The sequence below is a fragment of the Rhinolophus sinicus genome, chromosome 3 (assembly GCF_057876585.1).
Source record: "Rhinolophus sinicus isolate RSI-liver-muscle chromosome 3, RSI-T2T, whole genome shotgun sequence".
NCBI classification, from domain to species: domain Eukaryota; kingdom Metazoa; phylum Chordata; class Mammalia; order Chiroptera; family Rhinolophidae; genus Rhinolophus; species Rhinolophus sinicus.
In genome coordinates, this window is record NC_142503.1 from 49622705 (window position 1) to 49635120 (window position 12416).

Below are 12416 nucleotides of genomic sequence, written 5' to 3' on the forward strand. Positions count from 1 at the left end.
CCTCATCAGTTCCATCAGAACCCACTCCACTTGGGAAGATCAATGGAAGAGATGACACAGTGGCCTGGACTGCAAGTTTCTGACTGTATTACATGAATAAAGCCAGAGAATGCGGTAATGAGGCACACAGCACAGTGTTAGCACTGGTGTTGCAAATATAATAGTGTTGAAAACTAAGCTAGAAAATGGAAAAAATGCACATAATATACGTTGACCTCAATTATAACTGTATTCTTCTAAATGAGGGCATTCATGAAAGCAAAATCTATCAAGTCCAGTGAATGGGTTGGAGGCTTCCCGCTAAACATAGAGTTTCTCATGGCAGAAAACTAACCAGAGTATAACAGAGGGACCTACAGTGGTACTTATACTATTTGCTCCCAAAACTCCCCTGTGGTTTGTATCACCCCATGTGAATAGATTATCACAAAATGCTAGCCCAGAACAGATTAGGAAGTAACAGTTTTTAAAAATATATATGAATCCCTCATATAATTCATTAAATATGCCTTATATAATTCAAGAAAACAACTTTACAAACTCATGACCTAATGTAGAATTTCCAAAGAAAGCGCTAGCTAGTAATGGAGGAAAGTCCACCCATAGTGGAAAATTAAAAGCCTGAAAATGATTCTGAGATAAACCTTAATCACACTGATCAACAATCTGACGCACTCAGACCAGAAAGCACGTCTGCTTGGTGGAGGGCACAACTGCCGGGGGGGGGGGGCTTTATGTGACTCCACAGTAACACAATTTGTTGGCTAAAAGGGAGTGCTGATTTTCCTATTCATGTTCTTCTATAATGGAGGCAACAAATTTTCATGTATTTCTCCATAAAGCTATTTTCATTGTAAATTATAACAGAAATAACTGTGAGCATTATCTGGTTTTCCTCCATGTTAGTCATGTAAGCCTTTGTCTCTTATTCTAGTCCTCTTCAATTTCTATTTTGAAAGCTACCCAATGACGATAATGGAATAGAGCTAACAAATTGCAAGGCCTTACCTGTCTGGGCCTCATTTTCCTCATTTATAATAATATTGGCATATCTGGTCCAGGTGATCTTAGCTTGTCCAGTCTTTGTGAGCAGTTAGTGGAGGTAAAAGGTAAAACGAGTGAAAACACTTTATAAAGATTCCATCAAGAGTGTGTGTGTGTGTGTGTGTGTGTGTGTGTGTGTGTGTGTCTGTGTGTGATGAACAAATAAATCTGCAGAAAGTGTTTTGAAAACGACTGGTCCTGACACCGCCATCACCTTGTACTTACTTGCATAGGATTCTTTCAGCAGCAGCTTAAGAATAACTCCGCAACTAAACTCGCCCATTTTTTAATGTGTGGAACACTTTTTAATTTGTATTCGTTAGTACCAGAAGGGAAAGAGAGTGTTCTGATATAAGCCGGTGGGGTGATGAAGGTGAATAAATCTCAGTGGCCACTGCAAGAGAAGCCTTTCTTAAGTATTTCATATTTGAGTCAATGGAAGATGGATCAGGCACTTCCGGCTATAGTCTCTGACTTTGGAAACACTGTAACTTTTTACTGACCTTGCTCTCATCCCTGGAGTAGGTAAGGGGCAGCTCTGGTGTAGTACCAATCCAATCTAGCCAATAGCTGTTCAGGCCAGTTCACAATGGGGAAAAAATACTCCTTCATAAGATTCCTACTGATTTGAGTTTATAGGGATCTTAGTAGTTAGAACTAAAACTGAAAAATGATTTAAACAAATTACTTGGCACCAAAAAAAAAAAAAAAGTTCTATTTAAACAGTGAGAGATTCAAGTTTGTTCTATAGAACATTGACAATTAGTTACTAAAGACCGGGGAAGTTGTAGGAGAAAGGATATATTTAAATATGTCATCACCAGGACTCTTCATCAGTGGGCTCTGAAGAAAACCAAAGGATAAAACCTTCTAAATCAATGCCACAACTTTACTGTCCTAGCCACTTGCACCTCCTCACAAGGTCTAGATGCAAATTAAGGCGCTCACAGCTCTCAGCACTTCCACAGCGGCCCCAAGTGCAGTTACTACGTGATCTTCATTTCCTACAGGGAAGGGACCGTCTCCTGGAGATCCCAGGTTTCAATTCAGATATGCTACATCCTACCTGTTCTTCAGTGGGTTTTTCAATTTTTCTCCCAAATATCTTCTGTAATTATCATGTATATTTCCTTAAAAGCAGGTTTGTTAAAGACATATTTAAGGGAATGAACAGGTATAGTTAAAATATTTATTTTGGAGTCTAAATGAAAGAAATTATATGTAACTTTTTAAAAATGTAATGATGAATAAGAATTTAATTGGAGGCAACAAAATTATACTAAATTCAGAGGTTCTGACTCCTCCTTCTTAAACAAAAGCTCATGTAATTTCTGATGTAAAACATTTTTTATTGTCTCTAGGGACACTGCAGAATAATTTATTTCTGTATGTTTGTAGTGTGATCTGAAAATTCACTGCTAAAACACTAGAGGTATATTCATTGGTAGATGTACTAATACTTAAGCAGCAACCTGTTGCTGGTTTGTATACCCACAAAAATTCAAACAGAGTTTTATGGAGTGACGAGAAAAAAAAATACACATTATGCATTTAAGTGATCACTATATTAATGGTTTTCAGAGTATTACCCTACATTTGCTGTTCAAGGTTCATTCACATGTATTCTGAATTTGTTAAACTAGACAGCAAGATATAAGTCACCATTCTCCTCTAATTTCTGAAATAATTTTAAACTGCGCAATCCAGATTCTCGTTCTCCATTTTTCCACAAAATAATGAGATGATCAGCAGAACATGTCACTAGTCCATGATCTTCAAAGTATAGAAACATCTGTAAAGAAATTTAAAATTACTGATTACAGCAACTCCAAGGAGCACAGAAGAGACCACGACTAGGTTTAACACACGGGCTTATAAGATACGTACCTTATAGACTTCGTTGGATCTGAATGTAAAACTCATTTTCCATGAGAAAGTTTAAGTGTTGCTAATAGTCATATACAAATACATAACTACTAGACAAATACTTAGTATTTGAATTCTCAATTAGAGAACTATAAATAATAGCTATTTTTGTAATGTACAGGAATTCCCAAAGTATCTTTGGAAATTTTACCATATTATTCAAGTACTGGTTTTAAGATTTTGTCAGAAGTCCTGCCAGACCTACTTTACTTAATCATTTATATTTTCCTTATTATTTACATACAAATGGCTATGTAAAAAAAAAAAAAGTTTGAATTCAAAATTCTCCAAGGTAAACACTGGCTTCAGCTCTCTATAAAAAAGGAGATATAATTAATCCATCCATAAGCATTTACTGAGTGTTATCTATATGCTTATGGTCCCTACCCTCAAGAAGGTTCTAATTCAGCTATAAAAACCAAATCATAGTTGAAACAATTAGGGTATCAATTAAAGACTATGAAATCAGGTACTATAAATAATGTAGTTCAGGCTATGATTTGCCACAGAAATTCAGAAAAGGGGGACACAGATCAGTAATAACTGAAATTGTCAGAAAAAGCTTCAAAACATAAACCTCTCCAAATAAAGGGAAGGTCATAGCCAGTGAAAGAATAGACTAGAAACTAATAGGAAAATGGAATGTTGATGAGAAGGCAGCACGGACACTGTGAAGTGGAGGAGAGTTGGCATCAAGAGGAGATAAATGAAGCCATAAAAAGGATGAGCTCCTCCAAGGAAAGAGTGAAATAAAGGAGACAAAAACAAAACAAAAACAAAACTAAAAAACAGTATTAAAAAACAGCAGAATGAGAGCTTTCTCTGAAATATACATTTCTGAAGACAGCAGGATGAGGCCTCAGCTGATAATGTAGGAGTGAAGAGGGTTAATATAGGAGCAAACTTGCTCAGGAGATAGAACTAAGATAGAATTCAGTACACAGATAGAGGGGTTGGGCTAGAGAGTACAGACGAAAATATAATAAAAGGAATGAGGAAATTGAGATAGCACCTAAGAGATAGTCTAGATTTTCTCAATGAAGTCAGAGATACTTTTTTTTAAATACTTAAGTGTCAATACTTTCACTCAGGAAAATTCCTAACAATCTGACATTTCTATATCATCACAAATGTGCCACTTTGAAGGTTCCCCCACCACTTAAAAACTTTTAATGGGTTTCTACCATTTTGAAAATAAAATCCAGTGAAACTGACACCACAGAAATACAAAGGATTATAAGAACATACTACAATCTGGAAGGAATGGATAAATTCCTAGAAACATACTATCTTCCAAGATTGAATCAGGTAGAAACAGAAAATGTGAACAGACTAATTACTAAGAACGAAATCAAATCAGTAATCAAAAAACTCCCAACAAACACAAGTCCTGGACCAGATGGCTTCTCAGGTGAATTTTATCAAACATTCAAAGAAGAATTAACACCTATCCTTCTCAAGCTATTCAAAAAAATTCAAGATGGAAGGCTCCCAGCTCTATTTTACGAGACCATCATTACCCTGTTTCCAAAGCCGGATAAAGACATTACAAAAAAGAAATTATAGACCCATCACTAATGAACATAGATGTAAAAGTCTTCAACAAAACCAAATTCAAGCAAACCAAGTTCAGCAATATACTCAAAAGATCATACACCACGATCAAGTGGGATTTTTTTCCTGGGATGCAAGGTTGGTTCAGTATTTGCAAATCAATTAATGTGATACACTACATAAACAAATGAAGGACAAAATATCTTATATCAATGCAGAAAAAACATTTGACAAAATCCGACATCCATTTATGATAAAATCTCAGCAAAGTGGAACTAAAAGGAACATACCTCAACATAATAAAGGCCATTTATGACAAACCCACAGCTAACACTCAGCAGTGAAAAGCTAAAAGCATTTTTCTTAAGATCAGAAACAAAACAAGGATGTCCACTTTCACTAGTTTTATTCAACAGTATTGGAAGTCCAGTTACAGCATTCAGACAAGAAGAATAAATAAAAGGCATCCAAATTAGAAGAAGTAAAACTGTCATTATTTGCAGATGACATGATACTATATAGAAAGAAGCCAAAGATTCCACAAAAAAATCATTAGGACTGATAAATGAATTCAGTAAAGTAGCAGGATACAAAATGTATATTCAGAAACAAGTTGCATTTTTATACACCAATAATGAATTATCAAAAAGAGAAATTAAGAAAACAATCTCATTTACAATTGCATCAAAAAAAGTAAAATACCTAGGGATAAATTTAACCAAAGAGGTAAAAGGCTTGTACTCAGAAAGTTATATGGCACTGAAGAAAAAAACTGAATAACAAATGGAAGCATATACCATGCTCATGGATAGGAAGAATTAACATCATGAAAATGTCCATACTACCCAAAGCAATCTATAGATTCAATGCAATCCCTATCAAAATACCAATGGCATTTTTCACAGACTAGGACAAATAATCCTAAATCTTACATGGAACCATAAAAGACTCCAAATAGCCAAAGCAATCTTGAAAAAGAAGAACAAAGCAAAGTTGAAGGTATCACAAAACCTGATATCCAACTATACTACAAGGCTATAGTAATCAAAACAGTATGGCATTGGCATAAAAACAAACACATAGATCAATGGAACAGAACAGAGAGCCCAGAAATAAACCCATGCCTATATGGTCAGTTAATCTAAGACAAGGCAACAATATTACAATGGGTAAAGACAGTCTACTAAATAAATGGTGTTGGGAAAACTGGACAGATACATGCACAAAAATGAAACTAGACCACCTTCCTACACCATATACAAGAATAAATTCAAAGTGGATTAAAGACTTAAATGTAAGACATGAAACCATAAAACTACTAGAATATAGGCAGTAAACTCTCAGACATTACTCTTATTAATATATTTTCTATGTCCTCAGGCAAGGGAAACAAAAGAAAAAATAAACAAGTGGGACTACATTAAACTAAAAAGTTTTTGCAGAGCAAAGGAAACCATCAAAAAGACAACCTACTGAATGGGAGAAGATATTTGCCAATAATACATCCAAGAAAGGGTTAATATCCAAAATTTATAAAGAACTCACACAACTCAACACTAGAAAAAAAAAAAAAAATCCAATAAAAAAAAAGGGCAGAGGATCTAAACAGACATTTCTCCAAAGGACATCCTGATGGCCAACAGACATGAAAAGATGCTGAACGTCACTAATCATCAGGGAAATGCAAATTAATACTACAATGAGATATCACCTTGCACTTGTGAGAATTGCCATCATCAATAAATCAACAACTAGTGTTGCACAAGGAACCCTCGTGCACTGTTGATGGGGCCGCAAATTGGTGCAGCCACCATGGAAAACAGTATGGAAGTTCCTCAAAAAATTTAAAACAGAACTACCTTATGACTCAGCAATTTCACTTCTGAGTATTTGTCCAAAAAAATCCAAAACACTTATTCAAAAAGATATATGCATCCCTATGTTCACTGCAGCATTATTTTCAATAGCCAAGACATGAAGCAACCTAACTGCCCATCAATAGACAATTGGATAAAGATGTGGTGCATATACACAATGGAATATTACTCGGCCATAGAAAAGAATGAAATCTTACATTTTTGACAACATGGATGGACCTGGAAATTATTATACTAAGTGAATTAAGACAAACAGAAAAAGACAAATACCATATGATCTCACTTATATGTGGAATCTAAAGAACAAAATAAATGAACAAACAAAACAGACTTATAGGTACAGAGAACAAACTGATGGTTGCCAGATGGGCAGGGAGTTAGGGGGATGGTTGCAAAAGGTGAAGGCACTAAGAAGTACAAATGGGGAGTTCCGGAACAGTCACAGGGATGTAAAGTGCAGCACAGGGAATACAGTCAACAGAACTGTAATAGCCACGTATACTGCCAGGTGGGTACTAGACTAGTCAGGAGATCACGTCATAAATTATACAAATGTCTAACCGCTATGCTGTACACCTGAAACTAATATAAAATAATTCTGTCAACTGTAAATTGAAAATAAATAAAATTATTCTTTTAAAATAGCATATCAAAAAATTAAAAAAAAATAAAGTGCAAACTCCTCAGCCTTACATTCAAGGACACACATAATCTGACCCAAAACTACTTTCCCAGGCTTTATCTCCTAGCGAGTCTGTTCACAGAAACCCAGTGCTCTAGCCTCGCCTATCTGCTCCTTGCCACCAAGGAAATCCCATTTTTGCCCTTCTGCTCACCACATTCAATCTTTACCACTCCCAACTACACTACAGCCAACGAAGCAGAGACAAAGTTAACAAAACAAAATGAAAACAACAGGCTACCTGTTAGAGAAAAGCAAAGATGAATAAGACACAGTACCCAGCATCTGGGAGCGTGTCACAAGTCTGTGTTACTCCTACCTAACCTACAAGGTTCAGCTCGAGTCTCGAGTCCCATATCTTCCACTAACCATTTTCTTCTCATTTCTGAATACTCATTGCCTGCTATTCATCGGAGTCCATCATAAGAAGCCTAGACTAACAGCTTATTAGGTCTGTATCCTTTTTCTCTACTAAAGTGTAAGATCCATGAGGGCAAGGATTATATTTTAGCTCTTTGTAAAGTCAGTGTCTAGTGTAGTGCCTGAAATACAGGAAATGCTCGATAAAAAGTGTGATTCTGCTACTCCTAAGCATAAATGCACTTTCAAATGAAAAGTAATTTGTTCCTCCCAAGCTGTGAAACGGGAGAACAATTCAAGAAATGTATTATATTACTTAAAGCCTTGCTTATACTGCTATCATACTATTACCAGTTCCAATCATTTCCTTAGCTCAACTGATCTTATTCCTTTATTATAAGCAATGGTGCCTATAGTAACTTAATGTATCTGGATTTCCACAAGTTAGAATTGTATGCATCTGATAATTCTCAACTAGTGTTTTCATATATGCATAATGATAATCAAGACACTGGGTGTTACTAAAGCTAACAAGTTATTATCCTGCAAAGGGAGGTAAAAACGTGCTCTCTTCATGAATATGATAAATACCCCTGGAATCAGATTCTGTGAGGCTAACTATATGTATAACCACAACCCTCCATGCACTATCTACTTATTTACTACTGTCATACCGAGGGTGCCAAAAAAATGTATACACATGACTTGTATCCATCTTTTGTTATCGGTATATGTGGAGCATTACAATTTTAATACAATTTTTTCCTTTCTTAAAATGTGTATACATTTTTTTGGCCCCCTCTGTATATTCAACCTGGTTCACACTGTCCTTCTTATCAGCTATCTTCATCTCATAAACAATGGTGATTAAGTCCATTTTTTAGAAGCAAAGCATTCCTTGCTTCCTCAAATCATATCTCTGTAAAGAGAGATCCTAATTGCACATACTGTAACTTATCCTATTCCATGTTTCGATTCAGCAAAATCCTACAGATAAGAGAAAGTATAGGTCTTCAGGAGACCCACTGAAGGAAGAGCAGTGAGATGCAGGAGCAGGAATTCCCTGGACATGTGTGTGCCTACTAAAGACCATACCTCTACAGACGAGGAGTGTCCAATCAAATCTCCAATGAGCTCCAGTAAACATGAAGTGGCATTTTCTTGTTGCTTTTTAACAGGTTGGCTGGCTTGTTTGTTCACTCTTCCAAATCCCCACATGTTAAAAAAAACTAGAAAAAAAACAATCATTTCAGTCATTTCCAAAACTACTGTGCTCTTTACTTATGACAGCAATGTAAGATCGGAAAATCAGGATGGGTAAATGCAGGAATGCTCTGTCAAGGGCTGAAGGGAGGGGACCAGGCACTGCTCTAGGGTTTTTAAATGGTACTTCACTGTCATCTTTCTTATCGAACCAGCTGTGTTGCTAATCTCTTTTCACTGCCCCTACTCACCCACTGATGAAGGTGTATTAACATGACAAAAAGACAGACACTGGGAATGAAGACGGAGAGGAGTAGAAGGGCTGAATGGCAGTGCCAAAATGGGGGAGGGGGGGCGGTGGGGGGTGTCACAACTCAGATCTATCAACAAAAGGTAGTCAAAAGGCAACATGTGTGTCCAAACACAATACCCTAAGACGTTAGATAACCAGAAAAAGCTCCCCAGATACCAGCATCTGATTTCTTGTACTAATGTTGCTAACCAGGATTTTGTTTTACAAACCAAACACCTGAAAGTCAAGAGCTCATGAGATTATGATATAAATGCAAAAGTTGTTTTTCCATAAATTGAGTTCAATGTTAATAACGCTTCAAGGCCGAAAGAAAACACTTCAGTTTGATATCTGGTGGCACAAATTCTGTTTGTGTATAAGACAGAATTATAAACAATATCAATGAATAATTACCTCATTAGGTTATCTGATCAGTGAGATAACCATAAAATAATTTTCCCCTCGAAACAGTAAAATCCTAGTTGACTTGAATTGACATAAACAGGCAATTCTATATTAAAGCAATGTTAAGATGTGAATTCTAGACCACAGTTACCATATGCTTCATGTAAATATCTTCTGCCTATTTGGAGCACGAGGTATATTATTCTTGCGGTTATACATAACTGCCTTTCTTCCCTTTAAGATGAGAAAAAAAGAAAGACTGCCTTTTTGAGAAAAGACACACACCTGTTGGTACAGGTTCAGCGGCAAGCTGCTGTTTTTCTCTTAACTCCCAAATGCGTACACTGCCATCTTCTGAGCATGAGATTAACTGCCTGTCAGAACAGAAAATCAGTGATAAAAAGAGCACCATAGAGGGCCAATGCTAAATTTGCAGTGAAAGAAATCAGAGGAGGCCTCAACTGCTTTTATTCAGCTCTTGGCAGGAGCTCATAAAAATCACAACTTAACATAGCTTTACGATGCCAAGTAAAAGCACTCTTCGGGAAAGGCAAACATTATATTGTTACACTGGCTCAAATGGTATAAAAATTTCATCTCCATTTTTTAAAATACATTCAGGAAAACAGGGTATGAATTACCCTGAGCAGTCCCCTTCCCTCCTCTCACTACATCTCTTCTCAGGGTGCCACTCACTCTGAAAGTGTCCTGCATAGAAAATAATACTATTCCCTTCAGATAATTTCATCCCTGAAAATTCAGCAGCCAAATTTACCCCAAGAGGAAAGCCCTCACTTAGTAGCCTCAGACAACAGGAGATGACCACTTGATTCTGGCTATAAACAGAGAACAAAAAGATGTGCTTATGGAAAACATACAAAGAAAAATTAGCACATAGTAAGTACCCAAGTCTTTTCCTTTTTTAAATAAGTACCATATTTTAAAGTATCTCTTCTCGTAATGAAATTCAGTGTAATTCATATGGACCTTGCTGCTTGTAAATTTTGTAATAATATATTGCTACAGACTCTTCTGTTAGAAACAGTCACGGGGGCTCTCCATTTCCACAAGAATACAGCAGGGTTAGCCACAAAGCCAGGTCACTTGCCACTTGAGCAATCACATTGGTAGCCCAAGGAACTGGGAATGCCGGTCATCTGCTGCAGAACAGCTGCATCTCCTACCTGTGTGGCAGCTTGGCGATGTGCAGGACACTGGAGTCGTGTGCAGTTTTCTGACAGGCAATCACACGCTTCGTTTGAAGGTTATACACGTACAAACCCCTTCCAACTGCAGCAAATACATTCTGGGGTAGGGGTGGGGGGATTCAGAAATGAGCATACAACTAGTACTTACCACTACCTGGTGTAATAGATTTGCAGCCCTGGTGCGACATCAGAAAGCCACAGTTCCTATCCCTATTCCTAACCTTCAGTCCAAATTATTGTGCTGCCTCTGAAGTCCAAAAATATCAAATCACAAAGGAAAGCTCCGATCATTTAGAAGGTAGAAGGACACAACTACTAATGCACAGAAAGCTATGTTATATCCCTTAGCGTCCCTTTCTTCCTTATTGGAATATGACAGGGAGAGAAAGGAGCTATGGCTGGCGACTGGCCCCGCAGCAGGAGCTGCTGAGGTGCAAGCTAGGTTTTCATTCACGTAACACTATATCCTTGGGGAAGTTACTTAGCTTCTTTTGCCTGGAAAATGGAAACAAAATTACTTGCACTGCACATCTTAAACAATCAAGAGACCTATAAAGGATAGGAAAAAAGCCTATACCGTAGTGGCACTGTCATCGTAAGACTCTCTGAAGACTTCACAAAAACATTCTTCTAAATGTGCTAAAAAAAACTTTTTACTAAAACAACTTTAATCTTTTGAAAGTACTTTCACAAATATTTATCTTACTTCAGCTTCACAACATCACATTAAGGTAGGAAAATCAAGTATTTCCATTTTCCAGATGAGCAAATTAAAATTAAAAACTTAAAGTCACACAAAAAATTAAGACAAGGAGTCGATATATGAATCAAGGTCATGTTACTCCAGTCCCTTGCTCTTGCCTTATATCACACCATCGAGGTTCTGAAAACATTTTTCAAGCCACTAGACTTTTGGTAGCACTTGTCTTAGAATCATTCATTCTTACTCACTAGGTACCCCAATGAGGCAGACCTTTCCAAACATCCCTACAGATTACCTCCCTGTTGGAACACTTCTCGTGCAGCCTCAAAGGTTACAAACCCAACTCAGACCCACACAGTATCTGGACCAAAGCCCACGCTTTGGGAATCATACCAGATTTAGACTCTGGGAAGCCTTTGGTGTTCCAAGTTGATTCTCAGAATGGGTACTCTACACTTAGCAATGCATGCTGGGGGCCAGTGCCAAGGGCATTAAGGAAAACAGGCCAACTTGCTAAAATCTGTAGAGCCCTAGGGGTAGCATTCAATACAAAGAAACCCCAGAAACTACTTCTACAGACCAAGAAGTCTATGCAGAGTTTAAGTGACTTATCCAAGATCACAAAGAAAATGAAAAACACACCTAGAGAATTCATGAGCTTTTGGCAGCATTTACTCAAGAGTCACTTTATCCATCACCTGTTACCAATAATTAACGGCCCTGGTGGAAAGAACTCCCTATAAAAGGAAGAAAATTGGGGAAAACTGAGTAATGCTTTATCAAGCATTCATAGCAGTTCATAAGTACTAAAAATTTTAAGATTAAAAATATAAAATGAAAAAAATTTTAAACACTAATTTTTACAAAAAGGAGAAAAAATTTTTAAAGTTTTTTGAAAATTTTTAAAAAGTGAGAAAAGAGTACATATAATTTTTAGGGCTACAATTCTTAGAAATCTACTTTCCATCTTTTCTGAAACGCTATTGTTTTTATCATATATAATTTTTTTCAAAATAAAGTTGGGATATAAAGAAACTTAAATCTTTGGGTATATTAGTGTTCTTTATCCTATTAGCCTATCGTTTTGTTTTTAAAGACAAATGCAAAGAAAACAAAAAATGGACGATACTCTCGCCATCCAGAACATTATTTTTGGAATGTT

The 12416-nt window shown here is 36.6% G+C and overlaps 1 protein-coding gene across 1 annotated transcript in view; it reads right to left on the reverse strand.

The window, feature by feature from the left end:
- Nucleotides 1-2587: 2587 nt before the first annotated feature.
- WDR41 (WD repeat domain 41) overlaps nucleotides 2588-12416 on the reverse strand; it is a 42212-nt gene continuing 32383 nt past the window's right edge. Inside the window, exons 10-13 of the mRNA XM_019728162.3 lie at nucleotides 10528-10649; nucleotides 9629-9717; nucleotides 8539-8672; nucleotides 2588-2836 (exon numbers count right to left, since the gene is read on the reverse strand). Of these exons, the coding sequence (XP_019583721.1) occupies nucleotides 2684-2836; nucleotides 8539-8672; nucleotides 9629-9717; nucleotides 10528-10649 (498 nt within the window). The 3' untranslated portion in view covers nucleotides 2588-2683. The remainder of the gene's footprint in view (nucleotides 2837-8538; nucleotides 8673-9628; nucleotides 9718-10527; nucleotides 10650-12416) is intronic.